General features: G+C 36.3%; 1 protein-coding gene and 1 long non-coding RNA gene across 3 annotated transcripts in view; one reads left to right on the top strand and one right to left on the bottom strand.

Moving 5' to 3' along the window:
* Nucleotides 1–24,836, top strand: part of SPTLC3 (serine palmitoyltransferase long chain base subunit 3) — a 155,151-nt gene that overhangs the window by 34,415 nt on the left and 95,900 nt on the right. For both annotated transcript variants that reach the window (XM_019713394.2, XM_074318042.1), the window contains exons 3-4: nucleotides 14,581–14,735; nucleotides 15,343–15,491. In XM_019713394.2, coding sequence (XP_019568953.2) covers nucleotides 14,581–14,735; nucleotides 15,343–15,491 — 304 coding nt within the window. The remainder of the gene's footprint in view (nucleotides 1–14,580; nucleotides 14,736–15,342; nucleotides 15,492–24,836) is intronic.
* The window catches only part of LOC141568284 (uncharacterized), a 44,398-nt gene continuing 41,221 nt past the window's right edge, over nucleotides 21,660–24,836 (bottom strand). Inside the window, exons 2-3 of the long non-coding RNA XR_012491403.1 lie at nucleotides 23,026–23,135; nucleotides 21,660–21,766 (exon numbers count right to left, since the gene is read on the bottom strand). This is a non-coding gene — a long non-coding RNA (uncharacterized LOC141568284). The remainder of the gene's footprint in view (nucleotides 21,767–23,025; nucleotides 23,136–24,836) is intronic.

The raw sequence follows: 24,836 nt of genomic DNA on the forward strand, positions 1-24,836 counted from the left end.
GCTTAGGAACTACTCGGGGTAAATTCTATTCATCTTCACCCTCTAGACCCCATCCCCTGTGTATTCAAGGATTTGTTTTCTGCAAATATTTATTGAGTAACTACTATTTGCCAGATGCTGAACTGAGGGTTTTCTCATACATTGCCATATTTAATTTTTATAACAATCCCATGAGATAGATATCAAAATACCATTTTAATGATTAAAAAATCATAACATAGGAGCAAGATGCATGGATGGGACTGTACTCTTGTCTTCTAGTTATAAGATGAGTATTATTTATGTTCTATCCTGGAATAGAAAAGTATGTCTGAATGAAGTATGAGATTTTTGCCTCCTAGATCAGGGCCTCACAACTTTGGTACTATTGATATTTTCGACTAGATAGTAAGTCTTTGGTGTGGGAGGCTGCCCTGTATATCATGGAACTTTTTAATAGCATCCCTGGCCTCTGCCCAATAGATGTCATTAGCACTTTTCCACACACTTATGATGATCAAAAATGCCTCCAGACATTGCCAAATGTCTCATGGACGACAAAAGCACTTCCAATTTAGAACCACTGATCTATGTTCAATAGCTAACCTATGAAAGTCTACATCATCCTCTTTTCACAGAGAACTAACAGAATAACCTGGAAAATATTCAGAGATATGCAAAGAGCCTGCATTTTGTGAACATATTTTCCAAACTGGTTCAAATGATTTATGATGCCATGAATCTCTTTTTCCTAAAAATTGCTTTGGAATACTATGAGTATGGGCAGTGATCATTGGACATGATAGAGCCTTAAACACATTTAAGCAAAGAAGATAGGTGAGGCATGAATATCAATGTAATGAGAAAAACCTCAAATCCTGTAAGTTAGCAATCAAGACTGCTACACACACACACAAACACACACACACACACACACACACACACACACATACACACACATTCACACTTAAGACGCCAGACACCAGCTTAACTTGTGCTTCTGACTGCCTATGTATTGAGGGTTCCAACAACCCTCTCCTTGGGTTTCAGACTCCAGTTGCAAGTCAAGGTTGGTAGCTGTGTTTCTGACTGACTGATTATAAATCAGAGCGTCCCATACCCCCTCGTTGTGTTTGATTAATTTGCTAGAGTAGCTCCCAGAACTCAGAGAAACATTTTATTTACTAGACCACCAGGTTATTATAAAAAGATATAACTCAGGAGCAGACAGATGGAAGAGACGCACAGAGCAAGGTATGTGGGAAGGGGTGCAGAGCTTCCGTGACCTCTCTGGTGTGACACTCTCCCAGCACCTTCATGTGTGCACTAAGCCAGAAGTTTTTTGAACCCCATCCTTTTGGGGTTTTATGGACACTTAATTACATAGTCATGATTGATTAAATCTTTGGCCATTGTCAATTGATTCAACCTTCAGCCTCTCTACCCTCCCTGGAGGCTAAGTGTTAAGACTGAAATTTCCAACCCTCTAATCACACGGTTGGGTCTCCTTCTTAGGTACTTTCCCAAAATCATCTCATTGGTAATATCTCTTACTTCACTCTGTCCCTGGAGCCTGTAATCCCTTGATTTTAAGCTCTTTCATTCTCTCATACTCCCCATTCTGCTTTTTCTTCCTCTTATCCAGCTTAAATTTCATGGACCTTGATACACCATCAACTGGATTCACCCACCATGCTGATGGGTTTCCACTTAAATTCAGGATCACTAACCTCAAGGTGGCCTTCAGTGTTACCTGCCAATCACATTATATCACCTTAGTGCATTTAGTCGCCAGCTCCTCTAGATGATTATTTCAACTTTTTCCTTTCCTTTCAATACTTCTTCACCCTCCTGACTTTCAGTTAATAATCTTGCTTCCTATTTCATTGAGGAAATATAAAAAAGGTCAGAACTTCCATATACTTCCTCAGCCAACACTTACTTGCACCTGTGCTCACATTCCCGACTTCCCCCAACTCTCATGACCATGAAGTAGATGACCGGGCTCCTATGCAGGCTAAGCCTTCCACCTGTACACTGGGTCCCATTCATCAGCAATCACTTAGTCTTGACATGTCCAAAACCGTGTACTTGAGCTTCTCCTCTGAACTTGTTTCTGTTTCAATCTTTCCCAGATTGGTAAATGTCAGTTCCATCAGTCTGGGTAATTCTGGCCAAAAACCTCAAAGTCATCCCTGACTCTTCTCTCTCTTGCACCCCAAGTCAACTATTTCCACAAATACTCTCAGTTCTATGTTCAAAATATATTTGTTTTTAAACTATTCCTTACCACCTCTGCTGCCAATTTCTCTTCCCTAGATGTACCCTGCTTCCACCCTTGACCCCTACAGTCTCTTCTCAACTAACAACCAACATGATTCCAAGTCAGGTCACATGGCATCTGTGGGCAAAGCCCTTTAAAGCCTTCTCTTCTCACTCAGAGTAAGAGCCAGAGCTAGCCAAGACCCTGCAGTAGGCAGTGCCCTCCTCCATCTCTGCCTCCATCTTCTCTGCTCCTCGGCTCTCTCCCTCTGCCTCAAACACTGGCACCTCCTCACTTTTTCTCAACAATTCCTCACACATACCTACTTCAGGGATTTGTCTTGCTTTCCCCTCTTCCTGAAATGATCCTCCCTCATGTATCAGCATGACTCACTTCCTTGACTTAAATATCATTAAGAAATCAAAAGATTTAAATGCAGCAGCAATAACTGGCCAGAGAAATACCCACTCTCCCAAACAAGGCTCAGTTCCAAATACCTTCTGACTGCTTCTAAAAAGCCAATGCATTCTCACTAGGGATGAATATTTTTCACAACTGCATCTAGCACAGGAGCATGTGCCATATGTTGGGAAAACAGCTCCAAAATCAACGTCCTAGGAATATTTTGTAAAATACAGCCAGTAAAATCAGATCACAGCCTCCCTACAGTAAATACTCAGGTGAACATTTATTTGGAATCCAAATATCCAAATATATACATGCATATATACACATACATAGTGTGATTGAAAAAATATGGTGAATGTTTAAATTAAAAAAAAAAAAATATATATATATATATATATATATATATATATATATATATATATATATATAAAATAGTAAAAGACATATTGCCATTAATCCCCCTTAAAATACTCCCCCTCGCTTTGAACAATTATCCCATCATTCTTGCCACTTTCTGAAGCAGTTCTGGAAGTCTTCTTTCATGAGTGTCTTTACTTCATCCTCCATATAACAACGTTCCGTATCTCACATCGCTCTGGTATGGCAATTTCTGTCAAATAAAGACATTACGGTGTGTCCTCACCCACTGTATTCACCATATCTGGCACCATGTGACTTCTGGCTCTTCCCCAAAGTCAAAATGATGCAGGCCTCTAGGTAGACATGACAGCACAACTAAACACACTCACGAAAGAGGATTTTCCAGAACTGCTTCCAAAGGTGGCAAGAACAATGGGATAAGTGTGTTCAAAGTGAGGGGGAGTATTTTAAGGGGCTTAATGGCAATGTGTCTTTTACTGTAATAATTTTTTCTAATTTAAACATTCACCATATTTTTAATCACATCTCATATATATATTCATACATACATGCACACATATTTTCTGATGTATCATTAAAATGTTAGTCAAATAATTTTTCAAATTATTTTATAGTATAGACCTCCCTGCTCTCTGTAGCAAAAAAAGGAATCTACAGTAATAGGTAGGGTTGATTGATTTTGTTAAGCTAGAGCTTTGCTAACACATGTACCAATGTGAGTAATAGGTGGTTAGGACAAGCTCTTATGAAGAGCCTCTCCTGAAACTCATATCTTTTTTCCCTTTCCTTTTTATTATGTAAATAACGAATAAAAGCAATCTCTTTGTGCATCCTTTCTGTCTTTTTCATGCACTTAATTACACATAGGTTCATTTGTACTTACTCTGTCCTTTCTTTAACTTAGATGAGATCATATCATACATATTGTGTGACTTATTTTTTTTCCACCTAACTATATGTCTGGAGATCTTTATATTCCAGTCCAGTAATTCTTAAAGATTTTCTCTCTGTGTACACTTTAAAATTACCTTGTCAGTTACCAAATTTTAAGAAAAGAAACTGCTGCCACTTTAATTAGCACTACATTAAATTTATAGGTATAGGTCAACTTTGGAAAATCTGTATCAGTCTTCCCATCTTAATATTTAGTCTTCCCATTCAAAACCATAATATGTCTCTCCATTTATTTAGATATTTCTTACATTATTTAATAACATTTTATAGTTTTATTTATTCTAAAGTTCTACCATTTCCTCTTATGATTATTATTTGGGCATGATTTTTTTGCTGGTAGTGTTATTTAAATACTATCTTTTTTCCCTTTCCCATATTCTAATTATTATTGATGGCATGTAGGAAAGCTATTGATATTTTCATATTAATTTCAAATGTTATTACCTTAATGAATCCTCTCTTCAGTTGTCACAGCTTCTTAGATACTCATAGTTGTGTTGCAGTTTCTTGTAGTTTTCCATAAGTACCAGGAAAAACTATACATTGTTCTTAAGGTCTACGTATTATAACAAATTTGTTAATTATATTACTTGAATCCTCTAGGCTTACTTAATGTTTGCCTACTCAAACATAATTTCTGAGAAATGTGTTTTAGTGCATTTCACTGTGATTGTGGATTTGCTTTTAGTTTTTTCTTTCTTATATATTTCAGTGTAACTGTCAGATACTTAAAAGTCCATGGCTTTTATAGTTCTCGGTGGATTTTTCATTTTATCATACTTTTATCTTGTACTCTATTTTGCCTGATACTAATATTTATATATCTTTTTTTTTTTTTTTTTTTTTTTTTGTCAATAGCCTTTTCTTTATTTTCGGTCTTTAGTATTTTCAGGAAATACATGTTTCTTATAAACAGCATATAAATTTATTTTTAAAACAAATGTGAAAGCTTCTGTATTTTAATAATATGAAATAATTTATGAGCAGTTACTTGAACTATATGAAATTGTTGTTTTTATGGGTCAAAAATAGTCAATCATTGGCAATTCCACATGATTAAACCTAATATTTTAATTACTCATGTATTTAAACTTATTCCTGCAATCTTAATATTTTACATTCATATTTTCTGTTGTTTATTTATTTATTATTTTGGCTATCATTTCATACCTTTGGTACATTTGACTGAATTTTCTTTGTTCTGCATTTTTCCTTCGTGTCACCATTAAGAAGTTTTATATAGTATTCCACTTACTATTTTTAAATGGTTCTCATTGAATATTTAACAAATATGCTTAGTATTTAGATATCATTATTCAGTAACTAGTCTTCCTCTGACCAGGAGAAGAATTTAATAAAGTTTCTTTTCTTTCTCCCACATACCCATTCTCCATGTTGTCCTTTATTTATTATTTTTAGTTTCTGTTTTTTTATACTACTTATATAAACCTACTTGGGCTAAACCGTATTCCATCAGAGTCTTCACTCACTATTTTTTCTAGCCTCTCTTGTCTTCCTCCTTTGTTTTACTATTTGTTTTTTTGAGGTGTACCCTCAATTACAGAAAAAAAGCCGTGGGAGTTAAGCTTATCACTCTTTTCATGTATGAAAATGTTTCTATTTGGCTCCTCATTTGATTGCTGGCTTGGCTGAGTACAGGATTTTAAGTTCAAAATAACTTTCCCTCCTAATGTTTTCCACTACTGTTACCTAAGAAAAGTCTGAAGTAATCTAATCCTTATTCCCTTATATATAAACTGTTTTCCCCCTTTCCTGAACACTTTTGAGATTCCTCCCTTATCCTTAGAGATGTAAAATTTAACCAAGATGTACTCTGGTATCAGTTTTTACTTATTTGCTCCATTCAGTACCTGATAGCTCATTTAAATTTTAGGATTCAAACATTTCTTCCTCTCTGGAATTTTCTCCTTCCACTTTCTCCTCCTTCTTTCAGTCTTGCAACTCCTACTAGAAAAAGATTGGATCTTATGAATCTGTCGTTCAAATCTCTTTTTCTTCATAATGTGTTTTTCCTGTCCTGTCTCATTATGGCCTGGAAAAATTAGTCAAATTTATTATTCTAGCTTACTAATTTGCTTTTCAACTGTGTTCATTGCACTTTTATACATTTTATCTTTTTAAATGATACATTGTTTTGTTGTATCCCTCTAAAGGTTTTATATACACACACACACACACACACACAGAGGGTGCCACAGTTGTAATTCTCAATATATTACCAGTAACAGAAGATGAACACGTTTGATTTCTGCAATTACAAGAGGTGCTCAGTTACCATCAGCATCCAGACACTTCTGATTACAGCAAACTACTGCCTGAGCAACTTTGACCAGTGTCTACTTATATACATTTTTTTGGCAACCCCGGTATATATATGATTTTTTTTTCTGTTTGCTCTAATAAGTATTTTCACTGAACGTTTCGTCTTCTATATGTTGAATTTGGTGCCTTATTATGCTAGTTTTCCTTAAATAGTAGTGACACTTTGTTTTATGTTCATTTTTGTATTTAAGAAGCCTTATTTTCCCACATATTCACCGATCTTGAGTGACTGTAGAAGGGAAATAGAATGAGTTGCCAGGACCAATAGCTGCTTGCTGTTTGGGCTTTCCACTTCTCTACATTCAGGCACTGCTTTTCTGTTGAGCTCTTATTGCCCACCACAGTGCGTTGTCCTGTGGACATTGCACTGTGTCCTGTGGACAATGCGCTGCTTCTTAATTATTAACCCAATAAAAGGAGTACAGTGAGATCCAGCTTTCTAGTTATCACCCTGAGTATCAACCTCTTGCAGGTTTTGACTCTTAGCTTGAAGCTCCCCTACAGATAGTTTATGTCCACACCATTCTTCTGCAAATGTTTTAGAGCTGTGATTTCCTGAGGTCTTGTTTCTCCACTGGTCAGATCTTATTTGTGTTCTATCTTTTGTGATCCTTCAATATTTCTGACTCCTCTATAATACTCTTGATTGTCTTTCTAGACATTTATAAATTTATTTTTATATTGCAATTTTCTACAGTTCACATACAATAATATGCTAGTTTCAGATGTGCAACATAGTGATTAGACATTTATATAATTTAAGTGAACACTCTGATAAATCTGACACCATGCACAGTTATTACAATATTATTGATTATTTTCTCTATGCTATGCTTTACATCCCAATGACTATTTTGTAACTAGCAATTTATACTTTTTAATCCCTTCCCCTTTTTCACCTATTTGCCAGCCCCCCTTCCCTCTGGCAACCATCAAAATATTCTCTGTACCTGTGAGTTTGTGTCTGTTTTGTTGGTTTGTTTATTTTGGTATTTAGATTCCACATATAAGTGAAATCATATCACATTTATCTTTCTCTGAATTACTCTACTCAGCATAATACCCTCTGTGTCCTTCCATGTTGCTGCAGATGGCAGGATTTCATTTTTATGGCCAAGTAATATTCCATTTTGTATACGTACTACCTCTTCTGTATCTATTCATCCATTGATGGACAACCAGGTTGCCTCCATATTTTGGCTATTGGAAATAATATTGCAATGAACATATGGAGGTATATGTCCCTTTGAGATAGTGTTTTGGGTTTGTTTTTGTTTTGTTTTTTCAGATAAATACACAGAAGTGGAATTACTGGATCTTTCTTTATCTCTTGTTATAGGCTTTATTTTAATGTCAGTTGTGTTTGGTAGAAATATTGCTACCCTAGTTTTTTTTGTTTTGTTTTGTTTTTTCTTTTTCCATTTTTATGAAATTTGTTGCATCCTTTTACTTTTAGTCTGTGTGTGTCTTTTGATCTGAAGTGAGTCTCTTCTGGCAACATTATTTCCTTATCCATTCAGCCACCCTATGTCTTTTGATTGGAGCATTTAATCTATTTACATTTTAAGTAATTGTTGATAGATATGTAGTTATTGCCATTTTATTATTCATATTTTTTCTTTTTCTTCTTCATTTTAAAGAAGGCCTTTTAACATTTCTTATAGTACTGGTTTGGTGGTGACAAACTCCTTTAATTTTTTCTTGTCTGGGAAGAATTTCATCTGCCCTTTGATTATAAATGATGGCTTTGCTGGGTAGAGTAATCTTGATTGTAGGTTTTTGCTTTTCATCACTTTGAATATTTTGTGCCAATCCCTTCTGGCCTGTTGAGAAGCCAACTGACGGTCTTAAGGGAGCTCCCTTGTAGATAACTGATTTTCTGCTGCTTTTAATATTCTCTCTTTATTCTTAAGCTCTGACGTTGTAATTATGGTATGTTTTGTTGTAGGTGCCTGTTTGGGTTTACCTTGTTTGCAACACTCTGCACTTTCTGAGCTTGTAAGTCTGTTTCTGGGTTAGGGAAGTTTTCTGTCATTATTTCTTTAAATAGGTTTTCAATCCCTTGCTCTCTCTCTTCTCCTTCTAGTACCCTTATGATGTGAATGTTGCCAAAATCGATGTTTTCCCAGTGACCACTTAAACTATCCTAATTTTTTGATTCATTTTTTTCTTTTTGCTGTTCTGATTGGATGTTTTCTGGTACCTTATCTTGGATGTTTTCTGGTACCTTATCTCTGGTACCTAAATCTCTGGTTAGGTACTCCGCTTCATCTAATCTGCTACTGATTCCCTCTAATGTATTCTTCATTTCAGTTATTATATTCTAATTTCTGACTTGTTCTTTTTGTTTGTTTGTTTTCTGTCTCCATTTTTATGTTCCTATGTCTTTGTTGAAGTTCTCACTGAGATCACTGAACATCCTTATAACCAGTGTTTGGAACTTTGCATCTGGTAAGTTGCTTGTTTTCATTTTGTTTAGTTCTTTTTCTAGAGCTTTATTCTGATCTTTAATTTGGGACATGTTCCTTTGTCTCTTCATTCTGGCTGCCTCCTTGTGTTTATTTCTATGCATAAGGTGCAGCCGTTATGTCTCCCAGTCTTCATAGAGTAGCCTTATGTAGTAGGTGCCCTATGGGTCCAGTGGCACAGTCTCCCTGGTCACCTGAGTAAAGTACAGTGTGTCCCTTGTGTGGATTTTGTATGCTCCCCTGTTGTAACTCAGACTTGATTGTTCTTGGCATGTTAGTGGGAACTATTGACCCTCAGGCTAATTTTTTGTGAGGACTGTCTGTGACTATAGTGGAGGAGCTACTGTGCCAGGGCTGATCCTATAGAGCAGGACTCATTTTAGTGGGACTCTGGTGCCTGCCAAGTCTGCCCTTTCAATGTGTCATTTGTGAAGGTAGTTAGGTAGTGCTCTAATGTGATCTGAAGCTGGCCACTGGGTATGTTGGTTCTGGGGTTTCTTGGGAGGGGCTCTGGTGCAGACCAAATTTAGCCGCTACCTGTGCCCTGCCCAGGCCACTTAGTATGAGCTACAAAATGATATACAGATCATTTCCACTTTTGCTGGGCTTAGGGGTGCCTGGGATAGGTCAAACTATGAAGTGAGGCTGGTTGCTATTAATGTTGGGCTAAGGGCTGCTCAGCAAGTGGTAAGGTGCACATTGAGGCCAAATGCTCTTTGCTTGGGGCTTGCGAACCTTTCAGATATTTTACAAAAGTCTGCAGCATTAGCCAAGACTGGCATTTGTATCAAAAAACAACTAGAAGTGGCTTGGGTCAGCCAATTTTTGGGTGGACGGTGTCTCAGGGAATCACCAGGGCAGCGCAAATGTGTTAGCCAGATTGAAGGTAACTCAGATTTGGCAACTGCCAGCACGCGTGTGCTAGGAGGGGGGAGAGCTCAATAAAGGAACAATGGCTTTTGCCAGTACTTCTGCCTGGGAGAAAGCTGCCCCTCCAGCCCTCACTCTGAAGTCAGACAATTCAGTGCTTTCCTGTATATCCTTGGTGTCTTTCAAGCTGCCACCCCAGAGTTGGAGCTCAGAGCAGGTGAGTCCATCAGCAAGTAAGTCTGTGCACAGGACCTTTAAGAAGAAGGCCTGGGATTCCAGCCACCCTTTGTTTTACTCAACCATAATATCAACTGGTTTCCACAGCCAGAAGTTATGGGGACTTCTCTCCTTGGTCCTGTAACCCTGGGCTTGAGAGCCTGGTGTGGACCTGGGACCCCTCCTTCCCAATTTTTAACTATGACATGCTGGTGTGGGACCAGCTCAATCTGCATCTCTGCCCCCCTACCAGTCTCGAGGTGGCTTCTTCTGTGTATCCTTACTTATAGGACTTCTGTTCAGCTATACTTCCTGTTATTTTCAGTGAAAGTTGTTCTGTAGTTTAGTAGTAATTTTTATTTGGTCATAGGACAAGGCCAGTGCAGTGTTTACCTATTCTGTCATCTTGACCGGAAGCCAAATTTATTTCATTTTTAAACATCTATTTCTGTTTGTTTTTTGTTTTTTTATCATTTCACAAGACTTTTACGTGAGTGGTAGAATGCATACAAGCACTGAGTCCTCTATCTTTCCATCTTTATTCAATCTCCCTCTAATTTCTTAATAAGAAAAATTAAATTTAGCCATTTTTACTTTGTGTTTCTCATATTTCATTGAACTAATTATAGTACCATTACATTTTACAACAGAAAAGAAAACACAAACATATTTAACTATTATTCTAGAATCAATCCTGGTAAGAAGAGAAAGAGCTGTTTCCCAAAAGGAAATAATGACATAAAAATTAAATATTAGGTGTGAACAGAAGTGTCATGTAAGGACTAATGAATAACTGGTATTTGACAATCATTCTTTCTCTGTATATAAATCCATGATTCTGTTTGCCACTGAATGGGCATATAGTTAAATCAAATAAGAAGGGACATGCTTCCAAATTTGGTAGTATTTTTTACAATGGGCCATGGATATGCTCACTTTCTCATAAACACCTAACCATGCAGTATGATTTATTGAAAAGAGCATTGGTTTTAGAATGAAGTACAATTCCCAGTTTGTCCACTCAAATTTTCTGCCTTCCCATTGATTTCTCTATAAACCTTGGATAGAAATATCTCTAACACTCTGAAAATTATGAGGTACCCTAGAAGCTTAAAAGTAGAAAAAGAAAGATAATCGTATTGCAGAAGAAACAAGCCATTTTTGTAGCTACATATTTAGGTTTTGCTCAACCCTCCTATACTCTACCCCTAAAATGATTGTATCCTTATAGCCTGGGAGTCACTCCCACATCTAGTCATTTGTGTCAAGAACAAAAAAAAAAAAAAAAAAAAAAAAGAGTGAGTGAGTCAAGTGACAAGTTAATCTACAGGTGGATAAAGATAGCGCAATGCTGTTGCAATGCTGTCTTATTGCAATGCTTCTGCTTTTGCAATATCTAGTCCAGTTTCATTTTTCTGGTATAGTTAAAATGCTGTGGGAGGTTTACCTGTCACTAGAGGACATTGACCTTTATAAGGTGTTGGCTGCCCCTGAAGAAACCTTACTGATGTTCAAAGGAATGGGGTGGGGTGAGAATACACCCATGCAAAGGTAGGAAGCCTCATAGGTGCAGTGGAAGAGGTGGAGAATGCCCCAAAAGCAAAGCAGTTCTTCCTCAGACCATATCTTGAATTCTAAGTATGTTTCCAAGCTCAATTTTCCCTCTCAGGAACATGTAGCCTACCAAGCTTGATTTTCAGATCTAGGTTAGCACTCACACCATCTACAAAGAAAAGGCTCTGTGTGATTAAAAAAATACTGGCCCATCCCTTTGACAGAGAAGTTTCAAGTACCTAATTAAAAATGTCTTTTGAATGCAAAAGTCATTCCCTAGCAGAAAGTATTCTCTGATCCTGCAGAATAGGTTAGAATCCTGGTATCTTGCCCTCACAGCATTTATCTTAATTAAGAGCCAGCTACTGATTTCCTCATAGGTGAAAATTTTGGATCTCTGAGCCAGGAGCCAGAAAGTGGACAGGATGGAGTATTTTCCCACCTTCCTTCAGGGGGCCATGAGGGCACATCTTTATGAGGCACCAATGATGGGAAGCCCCAGGTTGTTTTCTCAAGTCAATGCCAAGCTTCTTGTGATGAGTGTACACTCCTCCATAGCCTGGCAATCTATTGGCCTTACTTTTTAATACTGTTGTTCATATTTTTTGTCATTGTTGGTGTTTTAGAGGGAAGCTTGGACAAGCTAGGGCATGTGCCAACCTAAGGTCACTCTGAAGTGACTGCTGGGAGAGTGGATGAAGTAGGATGCTGAACTGAGCTCAAATCACTCACTTTGCTGGGTCTGATTTTCCTCACATGTCAAAGGGGTATTTGAACTCTGATTTTGATGTCCCCTCTGCTCTGGTATGTGTGCATGTTGTGGTTCCATGTCTGAAAATAATTTTGTTTTAATTTTGTAGACATAGTAGTTTGGTTCTTTTCTACCTAAAACCAACTGTTTTCCTAAATCAACTATTAAGTTCTCTTCTAAACCAACTGTTAACTTTATTTTGAGTAAAATTTCTCATAAAATCTAAAATTATAACTCCACTCAGAGTCCATAAATATTGCTTATGGACCTACTTGTCTCTTTTCTCTTGATAGGATGAGTGTATATGATGATTTCAAATAAGAAAAAAATAAAAATAGAAAGACAATGTTTGGGGATATAGAGTAGACTGTAAACAGTCTGAAAATGTTATTAAATGAAAGAGAAAAGAGTTTGGAAATTATTTTCCTGGAATTATACAATCTCCTTTTCTCTCAAAAATATGTCCATTTTTCTGTTAGAACATAAAAGGGTATAATTTACTATCATAACCTGGTAGCTTTAAATCATAAGAAAACTTATACCAGGATAGTTAGCTATTTGAGAGCAAACTCACTTGGTATGAAATTTTCAGCTTACAAATGTAACCAGTAGACTAGCCAAAGCATCCTTCAAGTTTGCATGAATAGATAGCCTCAGTATGTGATGATGAACATTCTTTCTTATAAAGAATCATAATTCCCCCCCCCCAGAAATGATGCCATTATCCCTGAAAAACAGAGAGTAAAGTAACAGAAAAGACTATGGCTTGGGTGTAGTCACCAGCTATCAAAATCTGCAGATTTTATATATTTTCCTCTGGAATAGACCAGCTCAAGAGATGACTGAGCCAAACCAGTAGCACAAAAGGTTTCCACAAAACTGTTCCCCGTGGTTCTCCTTGTTCTCTCAGAAAATCATCTCATTTCATCAGGGGAAGGAGAGCAAAGAATTCAAAGAGGATGGGTAGGAGAACAAGGAAGCTCACTCCCAATTATTCAGTGGCTCCTCATTGCCATTTGGACACAAGGCTCCTGCTTTCTGTGCCCAGCTGACATTACAGCCTCACCCACACCACAGGAAATAGTAAGGGATGGGATCAGAGGTAACAAGGAGTTAGACCAGTCAAGACCTTGGCTTTGACTCCAAGTGCGTGTGAGCCATTGTAGGTTCTGAGCAAAGAGTAGCAAGATCCACCTTATGTTTTATTTAATTAATGGACAGTTGATCCTCGGAGACATTTCATTCATGCCAAATGTCCTTAATATTTGGTCCTGTCTAAAACATCTATGCTTAGAAAATGTCCCTAGGTTCAAACAGCCCGTAACATTTATTTCTACTTTTGGTTTACAGAATTAACACATAAAAAGTACTATCATGTTGTATCACCAATAATAACTTTTCTTGCTTCAGTAGCTTAGCTGGTAATGGCACATAGGGCAAGGTAGATGGGTTAGTGTGGACCAAATGTCTCCATGGACATTTTGGTACATGACCAAATGTCCTGAAACTGTTTTGTTCTTATTCATTCTTCTCAAATATACCTTACATTTCCAACATACAGACCTCTTAACCTTGAGTGCCTTCTCTAAGCATCCCTGCCCCTAGTAATCTCATTCTACCTTCAGTGTCCCTCCTACATAAAGCCACCTTGATTCCTCCAGTATGATATGTCTGCCTCTGGCTCTAATCTTATAAATGCCCAAGTATTTGGCTTAGGCCAAGGTTTTGCATTTTTCTGCCGTGTACTATTAGGAGTTAGATGACAACATTAGATGTGTCTTACACCGAGCCTCAGCTGAACTGCAAATCCCTCAGGCGTGGATTACATTTTATACAGAAAAACAGTGCTGTTATTTCAACCATGAGATAAGCCAGTCGCTTTCACCAACTCAACTCAGTTTCCAGGTCCTTGGCTATGTGACACCTGCCAACAATTTTTCCAGCAGGTCCAAAGTTCAAGTTAATCCACATTTCTAAAAACACAATGAGTAGGGACATTCATGTTCAAAAAAGTTAAGACCAAATTATCACCCAACCAATTTTTTCCAACTAAACTACTTTGGACATAAACACCTATTGTTACCCTTCAAATGCCATTCTGCAGCTATTCCTCGTCTCCACCACTCATTTGGAACTTGCCTTGTATTGCGCTGTCATTTTTGTTACTTTTATTTGCCACATTTTTTTACTTACCCCACTAAAATGTAAATTCTTCAGAGATGAACTCCTCACAGACTTAGTTATGGACCCCATCTGGCCCCTTACCCACAGATCTTTGCTCAAAAAATATTTGTAGATGGAATATTTACATGGTTCTTTCAGGTCTTCTCCTATCTTTCAATTGCAAATGAAACATAAAAAGCAAGGAACCAACGCCTGCCTCTGTCACACAGGATTTTGTGCCGCTGTATCAAAACTTTGAGAATTTTTATACACGGAACCTTTACATGAGAATCAGAGACAACTGGAACCGACCCATTTGCAGTGCTCCAGGGGCTCTGTTCGACGTGATGGAGAGGGTGTCAGATGACTACAACTGGACATTTAGGTAAGACAGCCACCTGGAGGGGCTTTGTTGAAAGAAAATCCTTTCAAGGAAATCCTAGTGTGGGCACCAGATTACAAACTGAAAAACTAAAGCACTGAAGCAACTGGTAATCCATTATTCAGCTTTTTGCAAGCCATCATATGCCAGTGGGGGCAGTCACAATAATTAAGTTGCCAAGGATGGCTATTTATATTTAGGTGGGACCTGTGTCAGAAGGTACACTATAGAGAGAGCTAGTCAGGAAGAGCTCTTTTCAGCTTTTTTGACAAATTATACCCTCCTATTTGTTGCCGAAGGAGACAGAGATGACTGTGGCTTTTTCTCATTTAGAAAGTTCTTGCTGGAATGTAAACCAAAGCACAGGTGTCATGAAAGCAAGTACCCAAGAAAATTAGGTCTAAATAATATTCCATCACTCAGTATACCTTTTTGCAATACTCTGTCCAGCTTCACTATGGGGATACTTTCCTCTAAGGGCAAACCATTTTGTGGTGACAAGAATGCAAGTCAAAAAGGAAATATATGATTTGGGCCCAACCCAAGATGGGGTACTAGGATGATATTCAATGACAAAGCCCTTTATGCTCACCTGCCCTTCTCTCTGCAGGTTTACTGGAAGAATCATCAAAGATGTCATCAACTTGGGCTCCTATAACTTTCTTGGCCTGGCAGCCAGGTACGATGAATCTATGAGGACAGTGAAGGATGTTTTAGAGGCATATGGTGTAGGTGTGGCCAGTACCAGACATGAAATGGGTATGTATGTTCACTATTTTGAAATTTTATCCAGTTGGGTCTCAGCTTCCTCGTGGTTATTTCTCATATCGAGATCATATCTAGACTGTGTACCTCAAAAAGCTGTTATAAAATGAAAAAGGAAAAGGTATATGAAAGTCTTTTTTAGAAATTTCGAAAGTTATATGTTCTTTTAACTTTTTAAAATCATCATTAAATTTGCTGGGATGACATTAGTTAGTAAAATTATATAGGTTTCAAGTGTACAATTCTATAATACATCATCTATGCATCTATATATTGCATTATGTGTTCACCACCCACATATTTGATCCCCTTTATCTCTTCTACTACCCCCACCCTTTACCCTCTGGTAACCACTAGTTTGTTGTTTTCAGTTTTATATCGCTCATATGAATGAAGTCATATAGTTCTCAACTTTTCTGTCTGACTTATTTCACTTTGCATGATAATCTTAAGATCCATTCATGTTGTTGCAAATCACAGTATTTCATCTTTCATGGCCAGGTAATATTCCATTTTATATATGTACCACATCTTCTTTATCCAATCATCTATCGAAGGAAACTTTGGTTGCTTCCATGTCTTGGCCACTGTGAATAATGCTGCAATAAACATAGGGGTACATGTATATTTATGGATAAGTGTTTTCAGATTTTTTGGTAGATACCCAGAAGAGGGATTGTTGGGTCAGATGGTAATTCTAGTCTTAATTTTTTGAGGAACCTCCATACTGTTTTCTGTAGCAGCTATGACAATTTGCATTCCCACCAGCAATGTATGTGGGTTTCTTTTTCTCCACAGCCTCTCCAACACTTTTTATTACTTGTCTTGTTGATAACAGCCATTCTAACAGGTGTGAGGTGGCATCTCATTGTGGTTTTGACTCACATTTCCCTGGTAGCTAGTGAAGTTGAGCATTTTTTCGTATGCCTATTGGCTGTTTGTATGTCTTCTTGGGAGAACTGTCTGTTCAGGTCCTCGGCCCATTTTTTAATTGGATTATTTGCGAGTTTTTTGGTTATTGAGTTGTACAAGTTCTTTATATATTTTGGACATTAGCCCCTTATTGGAGATGTTGTTTGCGTATATCTTCTCGCATCCAGTTGCTTGCCTCTTTGTTCTGTTGATGGTTTCTTTTGCTGTGCAGAAGCTTTTCAGTTTGATATAGTACCTTTCACTTATTTTTGCTATTATTTCCCTTGTCTTTGAGGTCAAATTCATAAAATCCTCTCTAAACTCAAGGTCCATATGTTTAGTACCTACGCTTTCTATTAATTGCAGATTTTAATTCTTCAGAATAAATAAAAATGGATCTTTCCTTTATTATCTAAAATACAATTATTGTGCCTCTTTCATCTGGTGCTTTTCTGAGTCCTTTCTCCCACTTTCCTTTTTCTTTTTTAAACAGCTTTATTGAGATATAACTGATATTCAAAAAAACTGTACATATTTAATGTATATAATTTGATGAGTTTGGACATATGCATACATCCATGAAACCATCACCACAATCAAGGTAATAAACATATATATCACCTTAGAAAGTTTCTTTGTGCCTCTGCATTTTTGTGGTAATAACACTTAACATGAGATCTATCCTTTTAACAATTTTTTAAAGTGCACTATACAGTATTATTAATAATAGGCACTATGTTGTACAGCGGATCTCTAAAACTTACTTATCTGGCATAACTGAAACTTTATACCCATTGAATAAGAACTTCTCATTTAGATTTGGCTCTTTCTTACACTTTTCTGAATGATGACCATTACTGATATCACTTTTGTATTTGTGTATTGCCCATCTCTGCTGCTAAAACATAAGCTTCATGAAGGAAGGAATTGGCCTGTTTACTGCTGTGTTGAATGAATGAATGAATGAATGAATGAATGAATGATGAATGAATGGACAGGGTGGGACAAACTGCTTATTTATTTCTTTTTTAACTGAAATATTCTCTCTTATTCAGGGGAGTAAAATCTGTTTTACTCAAAACTGTTTTACACAAAACTACTACTCCTCTTCTCTTCAGGGAGAAACAGTGATGCAGACTTCCTATAAGAGTTCTTTGCTATTCCTGGTACATTGTTTTCGTATATATCTCACTTATTCCTCACAAAAATCCTCTGCTGTTGTAGGCATCACAGGTGGCATTATTCCCATCTTCTGTGAGAGTAAACTAAGGATCACAGTGACTAAGTAATGTGCCCGTGGTGGCTTATTAACCTACTAACTCCCAGTATAGCTCAGCAATTTCTACTACAGCAGTTTCCCACCCAGGATAATATATGCAGGGTCCACCAGGTCAGTTTCAGGCCTGTCTAAAAATCAGAGGTACATTTGCTAAAATAAGATTTATCATTAATGAAAAATGAGTCATATGTCCCTCTTACATAACCAGTTAGCAGAAGGGCTTCAAAACATGTAATTATCCAGAACTCCACAATAAATAACTCAGATTGTACAAAGTAGTATTTTTATCCATGTAGTCAGTAAATACTTAGCTAAAGCTCTGGAATTTATAAGTGTTTGTCCAAATTTTTAAAGAAGACATTTTACTAAACTTCATTTTGAGGCATGAGGTCTAGAGGCATAAGCAGGGTGTGAAAAGAATATTCTACTCCACTTAGAAGAACTGGGTCAGCCACAATGACCCATTTGAAAATGGAGCAGAGACAGAAAGATGGCTCTTAGTCATTAAAGATATAGAATCTGTAGCCTTTGGGGATGTTTCCTCTGGTGCTAGTGACACCCAACACCAGGACAGTTAATGAACCAGACAGAAACCACGTTCCCGAAGATGAGGACCCCCTAACTCACTCAGACAGAATACTCCCTGATCACAGCCCTCAGAAGCTGAAGGGAGACAGCTTGACACAGGCAATGGTTTGCCTCCAGTGGTAGCCAGATGTGGAATATGATTCTCTAATTCTGCAGGCTCAACACATCTCGAAAAACCAGGCTGAGGTGAAGATCTCAGTTTCGATTGCCTGCAGCCTAAGTTCTTTCTCCACCTACTCACTCTTCTGAATTGTTGGGCATTTAATACTTAACCTGCTTCATTGAGCTCTCTAGCACAAATTCTAGGAAGACGATTTGAACAGTTTTCAAGTAAACATTCAGAAAGCAAAATAGAAGCCACCCACACTAATTTTAGGCAAATAGAAGGACTGAAAACAAGGATATAAGCAATCAAAAATAAATAAGTAAACAGGGTACATTTAAAACTGTTCTTCAACATAAATAATCACCTGAACATAATATACAAGAATTAGTAGCATAATTTTGAATGCCATTTGTTTCAAGAAACACAAGTAACTTTTGGAAAACATATGCTACATAGTATTAAGACAATGTTTAATAGAGTCAGTGGATTAACAATGAAAATTGGAGAATATAGAGGCTTAACAATTTTTAGTAACCAAATAGCTTCTTGAGAAACTAAAAGTAAAAGTTTAAGAACACTTAGTCACTTAAAAATACTTCCCAAAGGTTGTAAAAATAGTTTCCAATGTCCTAGGGGGAAAAAAACTAGGGGGAAAAAAGAAATCATATTACAAAATAAGAAAATTAAGCAAAACAGAAAGTCAAGAGGAAATGTTTAAAACATAATAAAAGGATTGAAGACCACACATATTATTTTGACCAAAAATATATAACTAGAACATATGGAGGGTGCCAAAAAAAAGTATAAACATTTTAAGAAAGGAGAAAACTATTACTATTAAAATTATAATACTCAATAAATACTGATAATAAAAGATGAATACAAGTCATGTTTGACTTCTGCAATTACAAGAGGTGCTCAAAGTGGTTACCATCAGTGTAATTTTAATACAGTTTTTTTTCCTTTTTCAAAATGTACATACATTTTTTGACACCCTCTGTTTGCTTTCTGAAAAAAAAGGACTAAGTTTGGGCCAAAAACCTAGACTCAACTAGGTGCTGTAATTAAAAACAAAAAATAAAGTCCTTCCAAAGGATAAAAATAGAAAGATAGGTCCCAGCCTGGCACCTGGTTACCGCCTCCCTCCTGCAACCACCACCAAAGTACTTCAGTGCCTCAGAGGGAGGTCAATTTACAGCAAGGAGCAGCAAAGACGGAATCCAAGAGTAACGTTTGCCAAATCTGCACCTGTAAATGTTCACACTAAGCCCAAAATATAGCTGGAAATGATACATTTCTAGACAGATATATACAGAATTGCAAATGCTGTTTTTAAGATGTGAAATGGTCTGCTGCTGTTCATTTTTGTGTACAACTAAATAATAGTGGAATACAGAATTAAAACAGGCTTTGATTCTCTTGCGGGTCAGTTTAACATTCCATAGGCTGAGGGGGTGGGGGTTGAGCATTTCTTATATTCTAAATATGAAGCAGAGTGAAATGAAAATTTGGAGTCTTAATCAAGCATTATAATGTCTAACACTTTTTAAATTCATATATTGTATACTCATGTTGCTCTTTCTTCGAATACTCCCTGATCTGGGCTGTCTCCTTTAAATTGTGTGCCATATGTGACATGGTAATTATAGTGTAGTTTTTCCTATTAACTTTGTTAATGTACTGTAAAAGATTAGAAATTTTTGTGTTGTGTGTGTGTCATATTGTGTTGTGGATTTGTGAACTCTAGAGTGAACAGCTTATCAAAAGTTGAAGAGACTGGTACTCAATATCCTCCTTTTAAGGTGGCTTACCTCCTTATTTTTAGTTGGCAAGTCACTAGGATAACTGCAAACAGATTCTAAAAGTACATGGATCTTTAGATTTTCGGCACTGGGATTGAGAATTATGTACAAATTGTCCATAATGTCTGAGTGTCAAACAATAATCAGTAATATCTCCATTATGCAAGATATTTCTACATTTGATCTTTGGATTTCTTTATCTGAAAGAACTATTTAATTTTTTTTCTCTATATTGAAGATGTTTGAATATATTGGTTTAAAAATGGAAGACATAGTGCAGCAACCCCTGAGACAAAGTAAATACATAATTGCTTATTCTTCATTCGTATGAATTAAGCTTCAAGTAAATAATAAGCTGAAACTTTAAAAATAAATGAACAAACAACCTAAATGTGTTGTGCAAATGGGAACAAAAAAGAAAGCAGAAGTTAAACTTAAATTATGATTCACTAAATGTAATAAGAGATTCAGCTTATAAAAATTATATGGAAGGCTCATAATGGAGATAGATACTACTCCTATAACCTCTATGCAGCAAGTCACACAGCAGAGACATATACCGAAGATGCCAAAAAAATGTACACACATGATTTGTATTCATCTTGTGTTATCAGTATATATTGAGAATTACAATTTTAATACAGTTTTTTTTTTCCTTTCTTAAAATGTATATACATTTTTGGGGCACCTTCTGTATATGGCTGTTTATTTTTCTATACAGCTAGAAATTAGTAAATAGTGACTATGGAAGACTTTGAAAATCAGGTGGTCAATTTAACATTCCACAGGCTGATTTGAAACAAAAGCAAAAAAAAAAAAATCAAAAAAGTGAAATAGTGATAGGCTAACAGAAGAGTAATTTCTATTGGGCTGAGGCTTCTGTATTTTAAGTCACTAGAGGTGATTTTGATGAGCAACCAGAGTTGACAGCCACTGAGCTAGCATAACCCTGATCCCAGGCATTTAATAAAAGGAAAATATAGGCAATATTACTTAGAAAAAATATTTAAAAATTTGGCATTGAAAATCCAGCAGTATATTAAAATAACAGGATATCATGATTAAGCAGTTCTAGTCAGTTCAATAATAAGAATTTATAACACTGAGTGATCCAAGAAGAAAACATATGATTATCTTTATAGACATTGCCAAAGCATTTATAAAATCCAATATTGATTCCTTATCAAATTTTTAATAGAATAAAAATAGGAGATTCCCAAATAGTATAAAAACATCTACTTTAAATAAAAAGGCTATAGTACACTTCATGATGAAACACTGAAGGCTTTCACTTTAAAGTCAGGAAAAAGATAAAGATGTCTTTTCACCACTATTTTTAATAACCTTTGGAAGCATACTAGACAACATAATTATTCATTTTTTATTTTTTAAGTCAGTAAATATTTATTGAATGACTACGTTGGGACCAAATAAGAAGTATATGTATAAGAAAAGAGGTAAACTAACCATTATTTGTAGATGATCTGACTGTTCACCTTTCTGATTTCCAAGCTGTGATCAGTGAGGAGCAAACGGACCTCTGAAGGGGCTTTCTTGGGGCCACCATAGAGATGAAGGGGAGCTAAGCAGGAGGAAACATTTTAGTCCACTTTCTTTCATTTGCATATGTAGACAATCAAAAATTTGTTAGAAATAATAAATATTGAATAAAGAAATAAATACCTCTATTCAATAAACACTAACTTTTTTAATTCATGTAGTAAAGTCAATAATCAACAATCAGTAAGAGGACATACTTGGGAAAATAATATTAATTAATAAATATAAACAAAAATAGCAAACACCTAAGGAATAAAATTATTTTTAAAATGTTTAACTGTAAAACTTTTTAAAAGACTTAAGACTATAATAGACAGATGCCATAGCCTAGAAGGGAACTGATACTGTAATTCTATCAGTACTTCCCCAAATGAATATGTAAATTGAACACAATCCCAATGACATGAATGGACAGGGTGGAGGGGAGTCTATACTAAAAGTCTAGAGGCAGACACAATGCGGCACACTTGTTTGTATATAATAATAACAATATCTCAGATCAGTTGGAAAACTACCACAATTAGTATTGTGATAACTGGATGATCACATAAGTTAATATGTTAGATTTGTGCCTCACACTTTACATCTAGGTAAATTACACTTATACATTACACTAGGTAAATTGCAAATTCATTTGGAACTGAGACATAAAAAACAAAAACAACCACCACCAGAAATAACTATATAAATAAAATTGAAATTGAATGAATAGCTAAATTGATGAACGAATGAAGAAATGAACAGAATCAAACTATTCAAACAACTCAAATACAGAATGCACTTGTGTGTGTTCCTTGGTAAGTGTCCTGCCGGAGATGTCAGACTGTAGCTTCCTAGATGTGAGTAACACCTCTGTCTTAGTCTGTTTGGGCTGCTATAACAAAATACCACAGACTGGGTGTCTTATAACAACAGAAGTTTATTTCTCACACTTCTGAAGGCTGAAAGTCCAAGTCAAGGTGTCAGCATGATTGGGTGAGGACCCTCTTCTGTGTTGTAAACTTCTCATTTTATCCTCATGTGGTGGAAGGGAGATGTATTAGCTCTCTGGGACCTCTTTAATAAAGATACTAACCTATTGATGAGGCCTTCATGATCTACTCACCTCCCAAAGGCCCTACCTCCTAATACCATCACTGTGGGCATTAGGTTTTCAATATATGAATTTGGGGAGGACACAAACATTCAGACAATAGCTGCCTCTTCTTTAGCTTGTCATTTATGATCACCCCTCAGTTCTGTAACCCATGATGACCTCCAATCTTTTCCAGCAGAACTTACCTCACTTGGCAGAATGCCCTCTTAAGTGGAAGGCATCCATTTTAAATGACCTCCAAGCTGACTCCATATCACACTGGCCAATCTGGTCCATGGAAAACAGGCACTATTCCCTGTTAGAGAAAAGCCAGTTTGCTCCCAATCCATCTGCTAGCCACAACTGTTTGCCCTTCAGATTTCTCAAGCTTGATTCTATGCCCAAAAGCTCTGGGGAACCAGAGAAAGCACTCCCGAAAAACTTGAGGGAAAAGATTGAATAAAAGGAAACATATAAACTTCTGTACATAAAAACAATGCCAACAACGTTAAAAGTCAAATAACAAAATTAGAAAAAGTTATTCCCGATATATATGACAAAATGTTGAAATTCTTAATATGTAAAAACTCTTACAAATCCAAAGAAAAAGGTCATTCCTTTTTAACAAATGGGCCAAGAGTTTGACAAAGTTCAAAACAAGCAAAACTACAGTCAGGATAGTATGGTGTTTCTCAACCTTTTTTCATTATCACCCCCTCCCATGATATTTTAATACCACAGATATACTGTATATCTGTTTATGTAGCACATGGATATCTGTGCTTTATACATAAATAAAGTAAGATATTCTCCCCATACTATCCTGACTGTACACTTTTCACCTAATTGGCAGAAGTTAAAAAATAATAGTATCCCATAGGTTCAAAGAAGTGAAGAAAAGAGTATCCTTCCATGCTGTTGACCTAGTAAACTGAAAATGTATCAACAGCAAACCATTTAATTCAACAGTTACATTTTGAGAAATTCTGCCTTAAAATTTTGAATAAGTGATCAAAAATATATGATCAAGAATAATTATTGCAATGTGTTTAAAATAATAAAAATTGAAAATAAGTGCTTTTCCAGAAATAGGAAATTGATTAAACAGATTTGTTTGTTATATTACCTAGCCATGTGAAATTACGTTATTATTTACTCATGCAAAATTAGCATGCAGTTGCTTAGAACCATGGTTGAGAGCAAAGGCTCTGGGATTAGGTTGCTTGAGTTCAAATCCTAATTACTCCTTTTTACTTGCTAGGGCCTGAGGTAAGCTATATACATTCTTGGCCCTCAATTTTCTTCTTTGTAAAATGGAAAATACATTGTTAAGAGAATAAAACAAATTATAAAGCAGTATGTATATTATAAGTCCAATTTTTAAAACACATTTTACATGAATATCTGCATTGATAAAGTTGGTTATATTTTATTTTGTAGTATTTTCTAATTTATCCACAATTAACTCCTATTTCTTGGGTTAATTATTTTCTTGAAAGCTAATGGGAGCCTAAAATCAAAGCACAGACTTATGAAAATAATTCTGGCACTTCCAAGATGTTGCCACTGAAGCAGACTGACCATAGTTTCCACTTTCTTGGAGGGACTCTGCCCCAGGCTATGTGGATTCTGTAGCTTGTCCAATGAACTCAAAAACAGTCTGGAGGCTTTGGCTAGAAATAAATGATAAAGATTTATTAAAGAGTCTTAGGGTTTGCAAGCCTGAAAGGCAACTAGGCAAAACTCAGAGTGTTCCCAAGAAGAAAGACAAGCTAAGAGTTCTTAGAGAAAAAAGTACATTCTTGAGAAGAATCTTAGCCTCTGGATTGATCCAAAATGGTAATGATGACCAGTGGATGTCAGGTGGTCTGAATAGATGAACATTCTTTCCTTAGTCCTTCAGGGTTATCAGGGGGTTTTCTGAAGGTTTGACATATATCCAGACTGACTCGGGACTGGAAAGTTCAAGAGTTTAATTTCTCACGCTAGTTAAAACAAAAATACAATTGTATCCTCA

Source organism: Rhinolophus sinicus, linkage group LG13, assembly GCF_036562045.2.
Source record: "Rhinolophus sinicus isolate RSC01 linkage group LG13, ASM3656204v1, whole genome shotgun sequence".
Classification (NCBI taxonomy): domain Eukaryota; kingdom Metazoa; phylum Chordata; class Mammalia; order Chiroptera; family Rhinolophidae; genus Rhinolophus; species Rhinolophus sinicus.